Genomic DNA, 19,685 nt, shown 5'->3' on the forward strand with positions numbered 1-19,685 from the left:
AGCTAAGTGAAAACAATGGTTTCTTCAGGCAATGACAAACTATAGTTTGATTAAAAATCAAAGTTAAGATTTCTTAACCTTAGTTGTACGGGTGGATGCACTGACCATCACTGACAGAACGAGTGGATGCACTGACCATTGGTGACTGTATAGTAGACTAAAAGCACTCACATCTTGATGCCTTTATGACTTAACAACTTCTGTAACCAGCTTTACTATATTTTTCTGTTTTATTAAATCACTGAAGTACAACAAATTTGAAAGAATTCTGAATGGTTATTTTAAATAGAGCAATAAACACTTATCACTACCTGATACTAAAAGCTTCTCGAATCACATCTTTTATACCACTTCCTGCATAATTCATTCATTCATTATATTTTGATTTAAAATGTAAAGTGTTATTTTAGTAATTTCAATACTCCATATGTTCATGGTATCTGTCTTCAAGATTCCAATTGGTTTTTCTGCTAACAATTTTCTTTTAGAATAATAAAAATATCCTTGATGACGGTGATATTTTACAGAATAGTATCACGTAATTAAACTTATATTGAACACGGTATCTTTTCCAGACTTGAAAGTTACAACTTTGATGTATTCCTACATACACCTGCTATAAATCTTCCTGAAAATTCTGCCACTGCAAAGCACAACATTTCCAGGCTTTTTAAGTATACAGATATGTTAAAAAGATGATACAGTATTACAGTAATACACATTAAATTTGAGACTATGTGAGCAAATTCAGCTTGTTCACCAAATTCAAGAGAAAATGTAAGAGACATTCTGTATGCCTGACATTTTCAAACAGGTTTGTTAAAATGACCAACCATTTGCTGTCTTATTGTGAATCAATGCCAACATTTTATGCAGTGGAACACAAGAATTAGAGACCTGCCGATGCTGCTGTGAAGGGCACCCCTGATGCTACTTCCTTCCATGGAAATATTGCTGCCTAACTTCCTGGGAGCTGTTTTAGACTGTTCCAAACACCATTGGGGCTTCCTTTCATATTGCACAGAGCCCCAGTGGGTCACTAACACTGCTGTTCGGCTGGGTGGAATGTCAGACATTATTCTGAAGTTAGTATAATTTCTACAAATGTACATGTGTTAAAAATATAGTTTGCAACTGTTAAATATCACTAAATTATTAGGAACAATTATTCATTGTTTATAGCAGGCCAGATGAAACTGTTGGTATTTTATGCCTGAAAAATTACTCAATTAAATTTTAGGCCAATAGATAGCCAATATCTGTTTTCGGGAACAAGAATACCCACATTTACTGTACTGTACTGATGACCCTTTGTATAACACAGGCCTGCTCAACTTCGGCCCTCCTGCAGATGTTGGCCTACAATTCCCATAATTCCTGGCTATTGGCTGCTGTGGCTGAGAATTATGGGAGTTGTAGTCCAAAAACAACTGAGGGGCCTAAGTTGAGCAGGCCTGGTATAACAGAAGGAAAAAGAGTATAGGCATGATGCAGCAAAAGTTCAGCATGCTGAATTTCCATTGCTATCAACAGATGAGATCTAAGAATATGCTTAAATATTCAAATGAAAGACATGGGGATTAATATGCAAACATTTGGATGCATTGTGCTCTATGTTCTCCATATAAATTTGAAAAATAATAAGAGGAGAATTTTTTTAAGTGAGGGGAAAAGAATGGATACACGCACTGTATTGCTCATGTGACAACAGTAATGCATTATAATCTAATGAGTTACCACATATTATTTTTAATTATAATTGTTGACATACAGGGCATGCAGTAAGAGAAGCAGGCTAACAGCACTTCCAAATTGACTGTACCAGTGCACCAGGGAAGGAACTTAAAAAAAAAAAATCTCCCTTCCCCAAGGAACCTTCTGTGCCACCCCAAATTGTCTCCAATCTAGGATCTGAAGTGGGCTTGCAGATCCTGGCTACATGATGGGTTGGTGCATTGCCAACCAGACATGGGCAAAAAGATCTGGCTTCAGATCACACACTCTGTGGGAGCGTGCACACTGCTAGAATCTCCAGTTTTAATCCAATTGACATTGCACAAATCATGTAAAGAGCCTACAGTAATGTTGTTAAATAATTTCACATGATCATTTCTTGGATTGTTCTAAATTTGAGGTGAATGTTTAGGTAATGCAAGATTTATTTGAGAAAACCCACACTGAAGTATTTGTATGGATGGGTTAAGAAGGATAACTCTCATTATATTTCATACTGCTGCAAATACTTTTGAGATAAAATTTGTGGGTAAGCTAAATCAGAAACTAAAGCTTTGGCTGCATATTCAGATAAACCATACACTATATATGTGCAGCTTGGAAGTACTGCTGGACCCAGCTCTGCTTTTGTATGGCCAGCTGGAGGAGGTGGCCAGAGGTGCTCTTGCACAGCTCCGGCTAGTGCACCAGCTGCGGCCCTTGCTCAAGAAGGCAGATCTGGTCATAGTCACGCTGAGGCTAGATTACTATAGTGTATGTGGGGCTGCTTTGGAAGAGTATTCAGAAACTGCAACTAGTGCAAAATGCTGCCGGTAGAATTTTATCTGGAGCTGCCTGTTGGGGTTATATTACACCCATTCAGAAAGAGCTGTACTGGCTACTGATTTGTTTCCGGGTCCAATTCAAAGTGCTGCTTTTGACCTTTAAAGCCCTTAAGACTTTGGCCCCTGAATATCTGAAGGACTGCCTATTCTCAAGAGTTTCTACCCACTTGAAAAGATCATTGAGATGGCTTTGCTCTGCATGCTGATGGTGAGAGAGGCTCAGCTATTGAGCACGTGGGACAGGACATTCTCAGTAATCAGGCTTAGGAATGCTCTTCTGGCTGGCATCCACTCCTCAGCCTCCATCACAGTTTTTAGGAAACAAGTAAAAATGTGGCTCTTCACCCAAACTTTTCTATGAGAATAGATTTTACTGCGGATGCTTTGTGTTTTTTGTGTTACTGTTTTATATAGGTTTTTAAGCTTTTAAATAGAGATATATTATTTTTATATTTATATTTAAGATCTGTACTTTTTGTACAGCCAGGAAAACAAACAAATGAATCATAGAATAAATCAGTCCAGAATTTTCACTCGAGGCACAAATGACCAGGTTCAAACTATCCTACTTTGGACAGATTATGCAAAGATCCAGCTCCCTTGAGAAGTCCATAATGCTGGGGAAAGTTGAAGGAAAGAGAAGAAGAGGACAACGGGCAGCAAGGTAGATGGATTCAATTACTACAGCAATGAATACACCACTGAGAGACCCAAAAGGCCAAGTTGAAGCCCGATCATCCTGGAGAGAATATATCTATGTGGTCGCTAAGAGTCGACACCAACTTGACAGCACTTAATCAATCAATTAATCAATGTGAGGTGTCTTCCATATTATAATTATTTGCATGCAGGCAATTTGTAACAATCTACGAACCATTTAGTACCACCTTTGAATGAAGAATTTAGTTACTCTTTCACAGATATATATGGTGCTGGACAAATGAGAAAATTTTGGATCTATAGACACAAGACTCTTAAACCTCATGGACTGAATTTGGAAGATAATACATAAAACCATCTTACATCCATCTGCAACATCTTTCATTTATTCTCTTTTTGCCACCTGCCCTAGAACTCTGCAAACAGCCTTCTTTTACAAAAATACACATAGTCCATCTTGTGAACTATATGTGTTACACAACCTGTTTTAAAAAAAATACATCTGTTGCTGATTAAGGCATAAGCCAAAATGTTCAACTAAATTTGGTTTTCTCTAAGTGTATCTCTGTTGTCAGTCATCTTTTTGTAAAATATACATTTCATTATTAAAAGCCATACTGGAGCATAACCTCCAGATAGTAAATTATAAGATTGTACATTAACCCTTTGAACCTACTGACCCCTTTGAAAATAAGAGTTTGGCAGTGAATGAACCTACATGGTTTTGAATTATTTTGCATTTAAACATGAAATTTTTTTTTCATCCATCATTAACCTAATTGATCTCATTTAAAAATGCAAATTGTGGCACTGAACTTTCATGTTCACCGATATTCTTTATTGTGTACTTGAAATAGCTTCTAGGTTTCATTTGTTTGAAGCATTCATTAGTTAAGAAGTTTAAATAAGATAAAGTTGATTATAGTGTTTACAATAACTCAGGGTCCAAATTTAGTTTTTTGAAATGGATCTGTCTGTGGCAGTGGGAACTGGAAGACAGCTTCATGGGTTACAGTTACAGTTTAAAGTTTGTTTTGTAAGAGGACATGGGGTATTACTTCTCATTTCATGACTTATCTCCTAGTATTTCATTATTTGTGCCTTGAAATCTGTGGTCATCTTGGCCTGCCATTTTGGGGTGTTCCAGGGCTTTTGCGGGTCTGGACTGCTATCCCATATGACCTTGTTTTAACACACTTTTGTTCAATCAAGCTGCCCTCCAGTATTTTCCTTCTTTACAGCAGGCACCTGAATTACATGTATATGTTGGCTTGTTGAGTGTTCATAAAATTTTGGTCAGTCACCTATGTCCTTTCACCCATCTGCAGATGTCTGGTCTCACCATTCTCTTGGTGCAATTGCATTATATACCTTTGCTCAGCACAGCACAGCCACATGAGGTGAGAGAATTACAGTAGTGTGCATGGCCACAAACGTGAACTGAGTACGATTACATTATTGAAAGTTTTGTAGCTTAGATGTTCCCTAATCACAATTAATTCCCCCCCCCGCCCCCACCAGCCTAACTGGCAGTGTGTGTGTGTGTGTGTGTGTGTGTGTGTGTGTGCGCGCGCATGTGCCCTGCCATCTGAACTTTGCAATGCCTGGACCAATATGAACCAAATTGAATACAGTTGTAGGGACACATAGGAACAATTCAACAGCATAGTTTGTAATGATGTCACCCAACCCAGTTCAAGATGGGGATGCATAAATATTTGAGGTGCAAGTGGGCTAACTTGTGAACTGTCAAACCAATTTGAACCAAATTTGATACAGCTGTAGCAACACATAGGGACACCCCAGTGGTGTTGTTTGCAATTATGTTATCCACCCCGATTAAAGATGGTGGATGTGTGAATGTTTGAGGCGCAAGTGGGATAACTTGTGAACTGTTTAAGCAATCTGGATCAAAATTAGTCCAGTTGTAGGGATAGTGAAAGAAAAGTAGGCAGATTAGTTATCATTAGAACAAGAGTTAAGAAGAATCTGAAGTCTGAATAATTCCTTTTTATTCATCTTTAGCTTTCAGCTTTTCCATAATCAACCCCTGCTCAAATTAAACAAATTGTTCCAGAAGGTTAGGTTTGCATCCTGTACAGTCAATGTATATGATTCCAGTTATTAGCCTTTTTTAGCACATACTGCTTATATACCTAAGACGAAGATGGAATTCTCATTCACCGTACTCCTTCCTAGATCTGTGCAAGTGTGAGCAATTCTCCATGTTGTACACTTCTCTTAGAAAGATAAGAAAAGTGTGGGGGGGGAGCTTTTCTTATCATCCAGCAACACAAGACAGGATAGTTGATTTGTATGTTACTGTAATCATATTTGTATATCTGTTTTCTAAAAGTAGATTGCTTAAAAAAGGGCAGGAAATATATAAAATAAACCAACACATTCTTGTGGCTTAGAAGAGCAGAATGGTAATGATAATGAGCTGATACTCTTTCACTATTGCCTCTCTATGATCATCATGGCAAGAGGATCTCTTGGACTGGACTCTTCTTCTTCTTATTATTATTATTATTTCTTGTTTACACAGTCAGACAGGTGTTATTGACTGGTTTGTTTTATCCAGACATCAAGTCCTTCCCAAGGACCTGGGATGGCTGAATTTTATTGTCAGTTGTTATAGATATCGTCGCAGAATATAGGCTGTTCCCAGTAAAGCTGCTTTTTGTAATTGGCTGATGGTGATTTCTGTGGCCCCTATGGTGTTGAGGTGCTCTTCGAGGTCTTTTGGAAATGCACCAAGGGCGCCAATTACCACTGGGATTATTTGGGTCTTTTTCTGCCACAGCCTTTCCATTTCAATTAGTAGATCTTTGTATTTGGTGATTTTTTCTATTTCTTTTTCTTCTATTCTGCTATCCCCTGGTATTGCTATGTCGATTATTTTGACTTGTTTTTCTTTCTTCTCGACTACAGTTATATCTGGTGTATTGTGTGACAGATGTTTGTCTGTTTGTAGTCGGAAGTCCCATAATATTTTTACATCTTCATTTTCTACCACTTTTTCAATTTTATGATCCTACCAATTTTTGGCTATAGGTAGCTTGTATTTTTTGCAGATGTTCCAGTGTATCATCCCTGCTACCTTGTCATGCCTTTGTTTGTAGTCAGTCTGTGTGATCTTTTTACAACAGCTGATTAGGTGGTCCACTGTTTCATCTGCTTCTTTACTTGCTGTTTGTGGTGGATTTTTCGACTTTTGCTCTTATTGCATTTGTTCTTAGTGCCTGTTCTTGCGCAGCCAGTATTAAACCCTCTGTTTCTTTCTTCAAGTTGCCATTCTTGAGCCATTGCCAGGTCTTGGTCATGTCTGATTTTCCAGTTATATTGTGCAAATATAGACCATGCAGGGGCTTATTTCTCCATTTTTCTGCTCGGTTCTTGACTTGTTCTTTCTTGTAGGCCTGCTTTGTTTCATTGGTGTTGAAGAGTTTCGCGTTATTGACCATTTCAAGTGCATCTTCTTCACTGTCCTTGATATATTCTTCAAGGCCTCTTTTCTCCTCCTCTACTGTTTGATGGACTTGCAGCATTCCTCTTCCTAGGGGTGTGTCCAAACCGGTCCGGAGGCCATTCTAAAGGCCTCCGACCAGTTCAGACGTGGCCGGTCTGGGTCTGGGTGGGGGGGGTCTTTCTTTAAGGGCAGGGAGGGCTTACTTACCCCTCCCGCCACTTTTCGCCCTCCAGCGCCCGTATATTAACGAGTAATTGGGGCGCTGGAAACCAGCCGCCCCCGCCGCGACCCCGGCGAGCGGATTGGGGCTAAGGCTACTGTTGCCCCCGTCACCCGCCCGCCCACCCTCCCAGCTGCCCTTCCGCCCTCCCTCCCTCCCAGCTGCCCGGCCCGAGTCCTCACCAGATGCTGATTTAAAAATAGAGAGGAGCTCACGAACAGAGCTCCTCTCTCGGCAAAATCCCAGACGCTACTGAGGCTTTGCGCGGCACACGCACGCCGCAAAGGACGTCTGGGAGTTCCGGCGGAGGCCCAGTCTACCCGCCGGGACGAGGCTGGGTAGACAGGGCCTCCGGCGATCGGAGCTTTCAGCAGTCCCATAAGTGCACTTGGGGGGTGCTGGGGTGGCCCAGAGCGAGTGGTAGTGTAGTGCACATAGGGTGCCAACCACCATAGGGTATACATGGAGCTTTCAGCAGCCCCATAAGTGCACTTGGGGGGTGCTGGGGTGGCCCAGAGCAAGTGGTAGTGTAGTGCACATAGGGTGCCAACCACCCCCATGGGTTTCTAACCCATGGCGTACAGGGTTCTGTTGTTTCTGAGGTATTCTGAGTGTGGATTCTATGATAGCAAATGAGATTTTCAATGAAACACCATGAATCCACTCCAATTTGCTATCATAGAATCCAGACTCAGAATACCTCAGAAACAACAGAACCCTGTACCCCATGGGTTAGAAACCCATGGGGGTGGTTGGAACCCTATGTGCACTACACTACCACTCGCTCTGGGCCACCCCAGCACCCCCCAAGTGCACTTATGGGGCTGCTGAAAGCTCCATGTATACCCTATAAGGAAAAAGCTTAAAGACGCGTAATCTTCAACAATTTACCAAAAATCAGCCCTCTGCCCAATTCCTTTGAAAAAATTCAGGTCGCTTCCTTGACCCTACCTGGCACTACCACCAACCCCACACTGCTCTAGGCCACCCATTTGCCCCCCACGTGAAGCTATACATTTGCTGACACCTCAATGCTTCTTTATGGAGAAAAACCTTGAAGACGCGTAAACCTCAACAATTCCCCCAAAATCAGCCCTCTGCCCAATCACTCTGAAATTGGGGTGGTCGCCTCTACCCATTAGGCACTATCACCCCACCCCACTCTTTTTGCCCAGCTCCCACGCTATGCCCCTGATCTGCCCCAAAGACACTAAAACTTCAAAAATTCCCCAAAAATCAGCCCTTTGCCCAATTCCCCTGAAACTTGGGTGGTAGCCTCCTTCCATTGGGCACTACCACCCTACCCCACTATTTTGCCCCTGGGACCTGTTTTTCTTACCTAAATTGATTCAGATCCAGATTCGGATTTAATCCGAATCGAATCAGGGGTGATTCGGGAAGCTCATATTCGGGCACAGAACAGAACGGGGGTGATTCGGTTCGGGTACCAAACCGAATCATCGAAAACCCGAATTGCACACCCCTAATTTCTGACTGGGACTTTCCATACAACTTCAGATCGTCCATGTATTGCAGATGGTTGATTTTATTTGATGTTTTAGATGTTTGGTATCCAAGGCCTGTTTTGTTTAGTATTTGTGAAAGTGGGGTCATGGCGATTACAATCAACAGAGGGGATAGTGAGTCCCCTTGGAAAATGCCTCTTCTAACAGCTTCTTCTAGCTGTGAGCCAGTGTGGTGTAGTGGTTAGAGTGTTGGACTAGGACCGGGGAGACCCGAGCTCAAATCCCCATTCAGCCATGATACTAGCTGGGTGACTCTGGGCCAGTCGCTTCTCTCTCAGCCTAACCTACTTCACAGGGTTGTTGTGAAAGAGAAACTCAAGTATGTAGTACACCGCTCTGGGCTCTTTGGAGGAAGAGCGGGATATAAATGTAATAATAATAATAATAATAATAATAATAATAATGCTAACCTGTCCAAGTGTCTCGCCATTGATTGTTAACTGTGTACTCCACATGCTCATTGCTTTTTAAAATAAATATCTGAATGTTTTTGCTGACACCAGTTCTTTCTAAACATTTTAGTATCCATGTGTGAGGCAATGAATCAAAGACTTTCTTGTAGTCAATCCATGCAACACTTAGATTGGTTTTTCTTCTCTTGCAATTTTCTAAAATCATTTTGTCAATCAGCAGCTGGTCTTTTGTGCCTCTGGTGTTCGGGCAATTTCCTTTCTGTTCAACTGGAAGCTGTTTGTTAGTTAATAAGTGTTGCATCACTTCGTCTGCTATTATTCCAGTTAATAATCTGAACATGGTTGGCAGGCAGGTTATTGGTCTATAATTACTTGGGGCTGCACCTTTTGCTGGGTGTTTCATGATGAGATGAGTTTTCCCAGTTGTTAGCCATTGTTCAATATCACCTCCTTGCAAAATGTGATTGAACGATGTGATTGAACGATGTGATGAATGATGTGATTGATAGTTGTTTATGAAAGCTTGTTAGGTGTTTAAGTCAAAAGCCATGCAGTTCATCGTCACCTGGCACAGTCCAATTTTTAATTTTCTTTGCTCTTTCTCTTATTAATTCTGGTGTTATTATTAGATCTTGCATTTGTTGGTTACATTTTTTGACCTCTTTCATCCAGCCTGCTTTTTTATTATAATCTATTGGATTGTCCCATAATTTCCCCCAGAATTGCACTGTTTCTTCTTTATTTGGTGTTTCTACGTTTCTTGCAGTTTCTCCTATGCTTTGGTAGAAACGTCTCTGATTCGTCTGGTATTGGAGATTCTGCCTGTGTTGTGTAATTCTGGCTTCATACCTGCTAATCTTCTTTAACACTGCTGTTATTTGCTGCTTTATTATTTCCAGGACTTTTCCTTGAATCTAGGTGGTATTTTTGGATCAGATACTGTTTGGTGTTTTCATTCTTCAGCTTCATGTCTTTCATATCTTTCAATTTACTAGCATCTGATCTAAGCCTGGCGATTTTATTTTCTAATCTAATCTTCCATTTAGGTGATGTACTGCTTTCTTTTTTTACAGGTCCACTGATCTTATATCCGAGCTCTTGTGTTGTTATTGTTGCTGCACTGTACATTAGTTGGTTTGTTTCTTGCAAATTATTGATTGTTATCTCTGCAAGTGCAGCATTGACAACTTTTAATGGCTGAGCAAGTTGTTTTTTGGCAACTGTTTTTAGAGCTGGAAGTTGAACCCTGGTGGTTGTTTGGTTCATGTGCTCAGTTATTTTTTGCTTTAGTTCTTGTTGCTTTTCTGTTAAACGGCATTTGGGTTTTTGAAGTGAAGGCAAAGGGGTGGTTGCCTGGTTTTGATTTTGAAACAGTTCAGTAACAGTGGCATCCTCGATTTCCAACACCTCCTCCACCTGCGCCTGCGCAGCTTCTTCAATTGGTGGTAATTCTTCTTCCATATCTTGGGCCTGTGTTGCTCTTTCCAGTTCTTCCAGCTCAACTCCTGTGAATACTTTATTTCTTATTATGTATCTGCTAGCCTTTGTTCTGTTATTTCTGTATCTGGATGCTTCTCTTTCCAAATTTGGTACATTCTTTTTAAATAACCTCTTCTAGTTGGACTAGACTTGTAATAGCAGATCATTATTTCCTTGTTGGCATTTTTCGTATATTTTTTTTCGGTTAAGTGACGTTTCTTCCAGTAACTTTGCTGTCTTCAGCCCTGGTTGCTCAACTGAAGATCCTGAGTCCTGTTGCCCACTTGCCACCAGATGTCCAGGGACTATAGCACCTGGCGCGGTCCTTGTTGACCTGGGCGACGACCGATCCGGTATAGATTTATTAAAGTTACGTCTCACCATATTGTTGATGGGAGAAGCACTCTTTGTCTGGCTCCTCTGGTGAGACCTGTCCAGTATGGTTGGACCTCTGGCGTAGCTCTCACCTTCCTCAGAGCACACAAGCCCCACAACCACGCCAAGGTAGTGCTTATTATTATTATTATTATTATTATTATTATTACATTTATATCCCGCTCTTCCTCCAAAGAGACCAGAGCGGTGTACTACATACTTACATTTCTCTTTCACAACAACCCTGTGAAGTAGGTTAGGCTGAGAGAGAAGTGACTGGCCCAGAGTCACCCAGCTAGTATCATGGCTGAATGGAGATTTGAACTCGGGTCTCCCTGGTCCTAGTCCAGCACTCTAACCACTACACCACGCTGCCTTGCCTGTCACACTGAACAGTTAACGCTCCATAGTAGTGCTAAAGTAAATCTATTATGTTATTACCTGCAATCCTACTGGCTGACATTCTGACTAACAAAGCACCGGTGCAGCGTAAGAAGTACCAGTGTTTTTGAAGAGTTCCAGACTAACACCGCACTGGTGCTAGGGTGTGTGGAAGGGAATTTCAATGACCTCCGCTTCCCCTGGAAACCCTCTGTTCACCTGAAATAATGCCCTGAGGGATTGTCATAATATGCCCACACTGCTGAGCCAGTAGTGGACCTGAGTGAGCTGAACTTTTCAGAAGCTGGTGCTTTGTTAGTCATAGCAAGATATCAGCTATGATTTCTAATTAATAGCAGCTCGCATTTTAAACTATGAACATAGTTGGAAACGAGTCATAAGTAACTGCTTTCTCACTCAGGCAATGTGAGAAAATACAGTTTTGCAAACTAGGAGATTCTGTGATCTGCGGCAGAACTATGTGATCTGGGTATAGTATAGTATAGTATAGTATAGTATAGTATAGTATAGTATAGTATAGTATAGTATATAACTATAATATACTTAAATTATAGTTCATATAAAGGTATACATGCTGCATCTGTATAGCCTGATTGTCACTTGTGTGCATGTGTGTGTTTTCTGTGGGTTTCACACACCTCATGGCTTTGAGAGGGGCGAAGTCCAAAGACAATGCTATACGGTTGTTTTCTTGGATTAGAACAATAGAATATTACTAGCTGACCTCGCACAGAGCATCTGCGCCCCAGTCCTCCCTGTCTCTCCTCCCTTCTATCAGCCCCAGTCCGTTCTCCTCCCCACCTTTCAGACCCAGTCCGTTATTCCCTTCCCAGTCTGCTTTCCCTTCCCTCCCCACCCACTGGCCTGGCCGGCACCCGGCACTTTTCTTCCCCACCCGCAGGACTGGCCAGTGCTTTACCTCCCTGGCCGACCCGGCCAGCACTTTCTCTTGCTGCCCGCAGCTGGTGACAGTATACCCGTGGATATCTGGCAGTTGCTCGCAAACTCTCACGAGAGCTGCCACACATGGGATTAGTGCCTTAGTGAATTAAATATATACCTGTAGATAGCCTATATTGTTTATAAGTAGAGCATAGCAGAAGCAAAAAGGATTTTAAAACAGGAAGCATAGCCATTAATCTCTGCAAACCAGAGATATCGTAGACTAGGAACACCCCCCCCTTGTTTTCTTATGCACCTTAGATCACCCACTAGCTCCTAGATAGGCAAAATCATATTGATCAGCATATTCAGCACAGAGATACACAGTCATAATAATTCTCCAGTTTAAAGCTGTCATTCTTCATAGAATGGAGTATGCAGGCAATTTACTTTAAAGTTATTGATACAGTCAGGGACGTAGCTAGGGGAGAGAGGGGCCGTGCTCACCCCTCTCTCTGGCAGCCCTTCAGAGTGAGGGAGATAATGAAGAAAAAATAGGGAGGGGTGGAGCTGGGGGCCCATCAAGATCTGGGGCCCCCGGGTTCTTTGAACCCATTTGCTCAATTATAGCTACACCTCTGGATACAGTAGTTTAGATAATCCTTATAATATTAGACACACTTCAACTAATACAAAACTTATTCCAGACAAACTACATGTATGGAATGTGACATAACTAACTAGCTAAATAACTAACTATTGGATTTTCTGAAACATTGGATCTTCTGAAAACTATGAACAATCCCCTCCAGTTATGGAAACAGATCTTTCAGTAAATATTCACCAAATTCAAGTTGGGGATTATGAATACTTCTAGATATGAATCTGTCAAAAAAAGTTAGTTTCCCCCCAAATTAGGAATATATCCTACACAAAAAATTCCAAATTATTAAAGAAACTTCTCCCTTTGAAATAGAAACAATGTTTTAAGATTTTGAAGTATATGCACATATTACTTACAGTGTACTTCTAGAACTTGCATTGCTATCTGTGGCGTAGTGTTCAAGGACTCGTGATCTACTCTGCATCTTATGACTACACCATCATCACTGCGATCTGCTTTGAAATTCATTGTGCTGCTGACAGTAAATGTTTTCCGATTTGCATCTTCTTCTTTTAAATATTGAACATCTGCAAAAGTAAAGTTCCCTATAGTTTAGCACTATGGTTTGGGATAATAAAAGACAAAAGAAGAATACAGTACATAAAGCAATTTTATATAGCTAACGACAAATGCACCTCTCATCATGTTTGCTCACTCTTTCAAAGCAAACAAAATTCTATTTCCAGACATTCCATTATTTGTCTTACAAAACTACCAATGCTGTCATTCCCAAATGTACACAGACACAGATGGGAAAAGCAATTTCAATATCAACCAAAAGGCAGAACTGTCAAAATGAGATTCTGCTCCTCATTATCTTTGATATAACTAGATTACAACCCAAATAGTCTTCCCATGAAGCCCATTAAAGAAGCAGAATATATTTTTCTTAAATCATCTTGTTAGGGTTTTTACCCAATTACATCCAAGGGTTTAGATCAGAAAAAAATGATTAAAGAAGAAAATAACGTATAAAACATTTTGATAAAATATAAATATACTAAATACAGTTACCTATGACACTAAAAGTTCTGGAAGGTGATTAATGATGAAAAAGTTCCAGAGTTATTTATTTATTTATTTACTTACTTACCTACCTACCTACCTACCTACCTACTTATCAAATTTGTACATCACCCCAAACTTTCATCTCTGGGCAAATAACAATAACATAAAATGAATTACAGACATATACAAAAGTTAAAATAATTTAAACAATTTAAAAGTCAAAAACAGATTAAAACCTAAAAATTTAATTTTATAATTTATTTTTAAAGGTGGGTTTTCACATGCTTTAAAAAAATTGTCAGAGATGGGGAAGATCGTATTTCAGTAGGGAGTGCATTCCACAATCTTGGGGCAGCAACCGAGAAGGCCCGTCCCTGTGTGGCCACCAGCCGAGCTGGCAGCAGCTGGAGATGGACCTCTCTAGACGACCTCAATGGGCGGTGGGGCTCATAATGAAGAAGACGTTTCTCTTAAATACCTAAGGCCCAAGCTGTTTAGGGCTTAATACGTTATAACCAGCACTTTGTATTTTGCCCGGAAACCTATTGGCAGCCAGTGTAGATCTATCAGCAAAGAAAGGATATGGTCTATCTGAGATGACCCAGACCTGGCCGCCACATTCTGTACCATCTGGAGTTTCCGGACTACGTACAAAGGCAGACCCACATATATCACACTGCAGAAGTAAATTCTGGAGGTTACCAGCATATGTACCACTGTTCAGAAGGAATTTCCCCTATTTCACAAGTTCATTTTTCTGGACTAAGAGCTTAGAAATGGTCTGGTCAAGAAAACAGGGTCTGACTACAGCATGGGACGGAAGACAGTAACTATGCATAGAGCACCTGGTCATTAGCTTTATAGTTTTACAAAACATTGTTAGCATCTTGGAGAACCAGTGCCTGCAGGTTAAAAACAAAAACAGGGTGGGAATATCAGTAATATAGATGACATTTCATTCCAAATGTCTACACATCCAGTCAACACTTACACCACTTAAACAGGGAAAAAGATTCCTGAGAAACATCTCAGAAGGATCTTAAAAAGACAGCGAGTCAGCATCAAGAACAAAGTCTCAAAAGCAGTTGTTAAATGGCCACAAAATCCCAAGTAGTAGAGCAGCAAATGAAAAATTATACAAAATAACAATTTATCTTGAAGATAAATTTATCTTGAAGATATAACATGCAATATAGACATTATATTCCAGGGAGACATATCGTGGTAAAAAAATGTTTTACAGAATCCTGGGAAGACACAGATCCATTAAGTATTTAACACATTTTTAAAGAATCCGGAAATTAAATATGGGACAGTCATCTGTCAAATGACTGTTAAATGTCAAATTGTGATTTTTGAGTGGGGCACTTATAAATACAAATCTATGACATTCTGTCCTCCTTAAAACATATGTTGATAACTCCAGACAAAAAGATTATTGATTTCCATTGGGTGCTATTTACTGGCAGGGATAAAGGAAAACAGTTAGTGTCATTGTAGTAGCCCTTGCAAGATCTCAGCTTTCATCAGCATCTGCAGTTTCTTCCAAATTTCCTGAGAACTCAGATCCAGCAATGATGAATGTTGTCAGGGTCATCAAAGGAAATAGAAGAGGGGGGAAAGAGTCGTGTATATGTCTTACATTTCATCAAAGGTGCACTGCATATCAGGGAATGAAGGTGGGAGAAGGAAGGTGCACCCTGTCTGCTGCTGGTGAGCATGGGCATAGCTAAAGTGCACATACACTAACAACCTCAGCCTTTTAGTTACTGTCCACTTTTAATGCTGGTAGCTGCACAACACTCCCTCCTCCAGGAAGGAGGTTTTATCTCCAAGGAGCACACAGGACTAACTACTAATCTTTCCAACCAGATCCTGCCTTGGCACTGGTAGAACAATGGCTGTTGGCAGTACAAACATAAGAACAGTCCTGCTGGATCAAGTGTAAGGTCAATCTAGTCCAGCATAGCCATTGATTGACTAGTAGCCATTGACAGACCTGTCTTCCATGAATTTGTATAACCCCCTTTTAAAGGCATCCAAGCTAGTGGCTATCATCACATCCTGTGGCAGAAAATTCCATAAATTAATTATGTGCTGTGTGAAAAAGCACTTCCTTTTGTTGGTCCTAAATTTCCCAGCCTTCAGTTTCATGGGATGACCCCTAGTTCTAGTGTTGTGAGGGAGGGAGAAAAATATCTCTCTGTCCACTCTCTCTACCCAATGCATAATTTTATACACCTCTAACATGTCTCCCTGTTGTCACCTCTTTTCCAAACTAAAAAGTCCCAGATGTTGTAGCCTTGCCTTATAAGGAAGGTGCTCCAGGCCCCTGATCATCTTTGTTGCCCACTTCTGCGTTATAATATTAACATGTATTATAATATAAATAAATATTAACATTTATTATAATACATTTATTATAATGCATGTTTATAATATTATAAACATATATTATAATATTTATTATAATATTATAATATATTAACCCCTGCTAACTTGGCAAAAAGAAACCTTTTAACGTGGCGATTCTCTTTATTTAGCAGGGGGAGAGTAACTGGCGTTATCCACCCCCAGCACAGTACTTCCAGTGGCTGTTGGTGGTGTCTATCTTATGTTTCTTTTTAGATTGTGAGCCCTTTGCGGACAGGGATCCATCTTATTTATTTATTATTTCTCTGCGGCCCTGAACCATTTTTGGAAGGGTGGTATAGAAATCGAATAAATAACGACAACATTTTTATTTTCAGTCTCCTCCCTAATGAACTCTAGCATGGAATTTGACTTTTCCACAGCTGACGCACACTAAGTAGATACTTTCAATGAGCTGCCCACCATGACCCCAAGATCTCTTTCCTGGTCAGTCACTGACAGCTCAGATCCCATCAGCATATGTGTACTTTTGCATACTTTTGCCCCAATATGCATCACTGGGCAAACCAGTTTTGTGCACACCTGTCTTGGTTGCTCTGCATGTGGAATGGGCAGCACTTCAGAGAATGCTAACCTGGGGGGCCTGGACTTCAATATGCTAACTATTAGCCTAAAATTGTCTTCCAGGACCTCCTAACTGCATTTCCCAACTTGATTGGTGCCAACGTGCACCACAACAGCTGACGCCTCCCAGCGCTGCCTAACAACCTATTTAGACACTGTGTGATGTTCACAAGTCACTATGGGGTTTACATGCAGGTCACAAATCAATCTCTCTATGTCCCGAACAACTGAATCACCCACTACTAGGAAGCCTCTCAGCAACTGGAAGACTATCTTCTGTACGAGAGGATATGGTGCATCACCCAACAAAGGGGTCCCTTCTAAGGGAACATTCCCCTCTTCCTCAGACTGATGTCCTTTTCTGCCAAACCTTCATTCTCCATAATGGCAGAGGAGCTGTCAACCTGGGAGTGAGATGCCTCCATCACACTCTGAGGGTCTCACTCACATACATCTATGCATCCCCTGAGCTTTTCCAGACCAGCCCCCTGCACACAAGCAGAAGCTGAACTCTGAGCGGGGCATTCTGGGGAGAACCCTGAGATTGGGAGGCTGGTTTTAGCCTCCTGGTCAGGGGTTTACTCACGAGTCACTGTGAGTAGGGTTACAGATGCTGGGCAATATTGTCTCTATTTCATTTTGAAAGAGGGAGTGGAGTGATAATTTTTAAAATATTTATCATAAGGGGACACCATTACATTGGCCCCAGAAAACAACATCATCAGGTTTATCTATTTGCCATGATTTAAGCAGCAGTAATCTTGTTTGTCCTGGGGGAAGAACTAGAATGTAAAACATGTCAGCCAACTCAGCACAAAAGATCAACATTGTGTCAGTCTCTGGTACTTTTGAGCTATCTTCTCAGGTCACAATAGTGGTGTCACAGCAAAGGGGGGGGGAGTAAGGAAAGGTTTTCCATTTTCATCATGTCTAGACTGAGTTTTCAACATATTTAAAGATTTAAACTTTAGGTAAACAGATAATTCTGAAATCTCTCTGCCTGAAGCACCACTTTAAAGAAAGAAAAGAGTGAAAAATGATTAGAGTTCAGCCTAAACATTCTATATAAGGTAGAAGTCAGGCTATATTCAACACTGTTAGCCTACCTTCTTATATAATATAATATAATATAATATAATATAATATAATATAATATAATATAATATAATATTATATTATATTATATTATATTATATTATATTATATATTGCCCGATACATGCATCTCTAGGCAGTATAGTTTAATATAGTTAGTAAAGATTAATATAATTATTAATATATTTAGTTAATTTAAATATTCATTATACTTTAGGTTCTCGTTGTGAGCCTATTGACTAGCTTGCCTTCACTGAATATATCATGCGACTGTCGGAGGATGCCACAGTGATGTACTTGCTGGCCAGGGTTCCAAGCAGCCAGTTTGCTGCAGGGCATCTAAGCTATGAAACTTGTGCCCTAGAAGATATGTCTAACCCCTACTTATTGGATTATCATTATTTGGTCATTTGCTGAAGATTTTGTTGTTGTTTCAACAGTCCTTTTTTCTGTCTTCTGTTTGATTTTTCATTGCTTCCTTTTATCAATAAATGCACTGTAGCAACTTGCATTTGCTCCTGGGCACAGTGACAATTCACCTAGTAATAGCATGGGCCAAGCTTTTGGGATGTAGAAAGAGCATCAGGTTCAGCTAAGGCAGAGGAGGTAAAAAATCCATAGTATCATGGTTCTCCTGATCTAATCCTGCTAGGAAGAGGGCAGAAGAGGAATGAAGTAATGGCCCCACCCAGTCAGAGCAATCAATAAGATGCATGGATCAGGGACGTACAAATGTGGGAATGGAATAGAGTTGCAGACTGCAAGAGTGATGCGCTGAACTAAAACAGATTGATGTCTGTGTTTGTGACATGCTACACACAATTGGTGTGTAAACCTGGGAGGGGTTTGGTGGGGAGAGTGGGTCAAGCCCGCTCTCCCTAAACATGAGCAGAAGTCGAGCCCTTGGCAGGGCATTCTGGAGAGACTGCGGCAGTGATGAGGAAGGCCAGCAGGGGAAGAGGGAAAACCCCCCCCCCCACAGCTTCAGCAAGGCCCCCGAAGGGGCTACAGGTACTTCTCCTTGACTTTAATTTAAAAAAATAAATAAATTCGGGGAACAGTACGGGACTGGACCGGGGGGAGGTGATGGAGGGCTGGACCGAACTGGCCTGGTTCCATTCAAGGCCAGTCCAGCCTTGAACTGAACCGGGTCAGACGGTTCTGTGTACACCCCTAGTTAAGAGAGCGTTCACTCTCTTAACCCCATTTCGCTGCTCATGTGCAGCAACAGCTGCTTTTAACTGGTACTGATGCACCATGCCTTATGGAAATTCAGGGATATGTCCCGTCCACCAACCCTCCATGCTGCCGGGGCAATTTACCCTCCCAGGGAGCAACAAGGGATTGTCTGCAGGAAAGGTAAGTTTGAGCAGACTTTCCCATCTCCCTCCACCAAGCCCTTCTCATGATTGTGAGAAAGGGCTCACTCTCTGTCTTTCCTGTGCATGATTAGGCTTACAATGGAAGAATAGTGCTATATGCCAGTTGGAACACTTGATATAGCACTGATGTATAGAATTTTGCCTTCCCCATTTTACTGATATCTTAGCAATGTGAGAAATACTTAGTATTTGCTTACTGAAATGCTTTATTACTCTTTGATTATCTGCAAGGAATGAAATTGTAATATTTTGCTAATCAAATGAATGAATTGTTTTTATTTCGATCGTTGATCAGAATACAGAAAATCAAAAAACAAAATTATACAGAACCCCAACAAAGAAAAACAAAAGAAAAGATCACTTTAAATCAATAATTCAGTTTAACTAATAATAAAACCAGCACTCAAACTGTATGCTAGACTGATGAAGGTAACAGCTTCCAGTGAACTTGCCCAGTTACTGAACAAAACTTGGCAACACTTAAAGAAATTTCATCAGATGTATCAGTTAAAAACAAATTAAGTTAAACATTATCTGAATGCCTCGGAAATTC

At 40.7% G+C, this 19,685-nt stretch overlaps 1 protein-coding gene across 7 annotated transcripts in view; it reads right to left on the reverse strand.

Annotated features, from left to right (window-relative positions):
* The window catches only part of CADM2 (cell adhesion molecule 2), a 717,808-nt gene that overhangs the window by 157,440 nt on the left and 540,683 nt on the right, over positions 1–19,685 (reverse strand). For all 7 annotated transcript variants that reach the window (XM_053306333.1, XM_053306332.1, XM_053306337.1 and 4 more), the window contains one exon: positions 13,008–13,178. In XM_053306333.1, the coding sequence (XP_053162308.1) occupies positions 13,008–13,178 (171 nt within the window). The remainder of the gene's footprint in view (positions 1–13,007; positions 13,179–19,685) is intronic.

Source organism: Hemicordylus capensis, chromosome 3 (assembly GCF_027244095.1).
Source record: "Hemicordylus capensis ecotype Gifberg chromosome 3, rHemCap1.1.pri, whole genome shotgun sequence".
In the NCBI taxonomy this organism is placed as follows: domain Eukaryota; kingdom Metazoa; phylum Chordata; class Lepidosauria; order Squamata; family Cordylidae; genus Hemicordylus; species Hemicordylus capensis.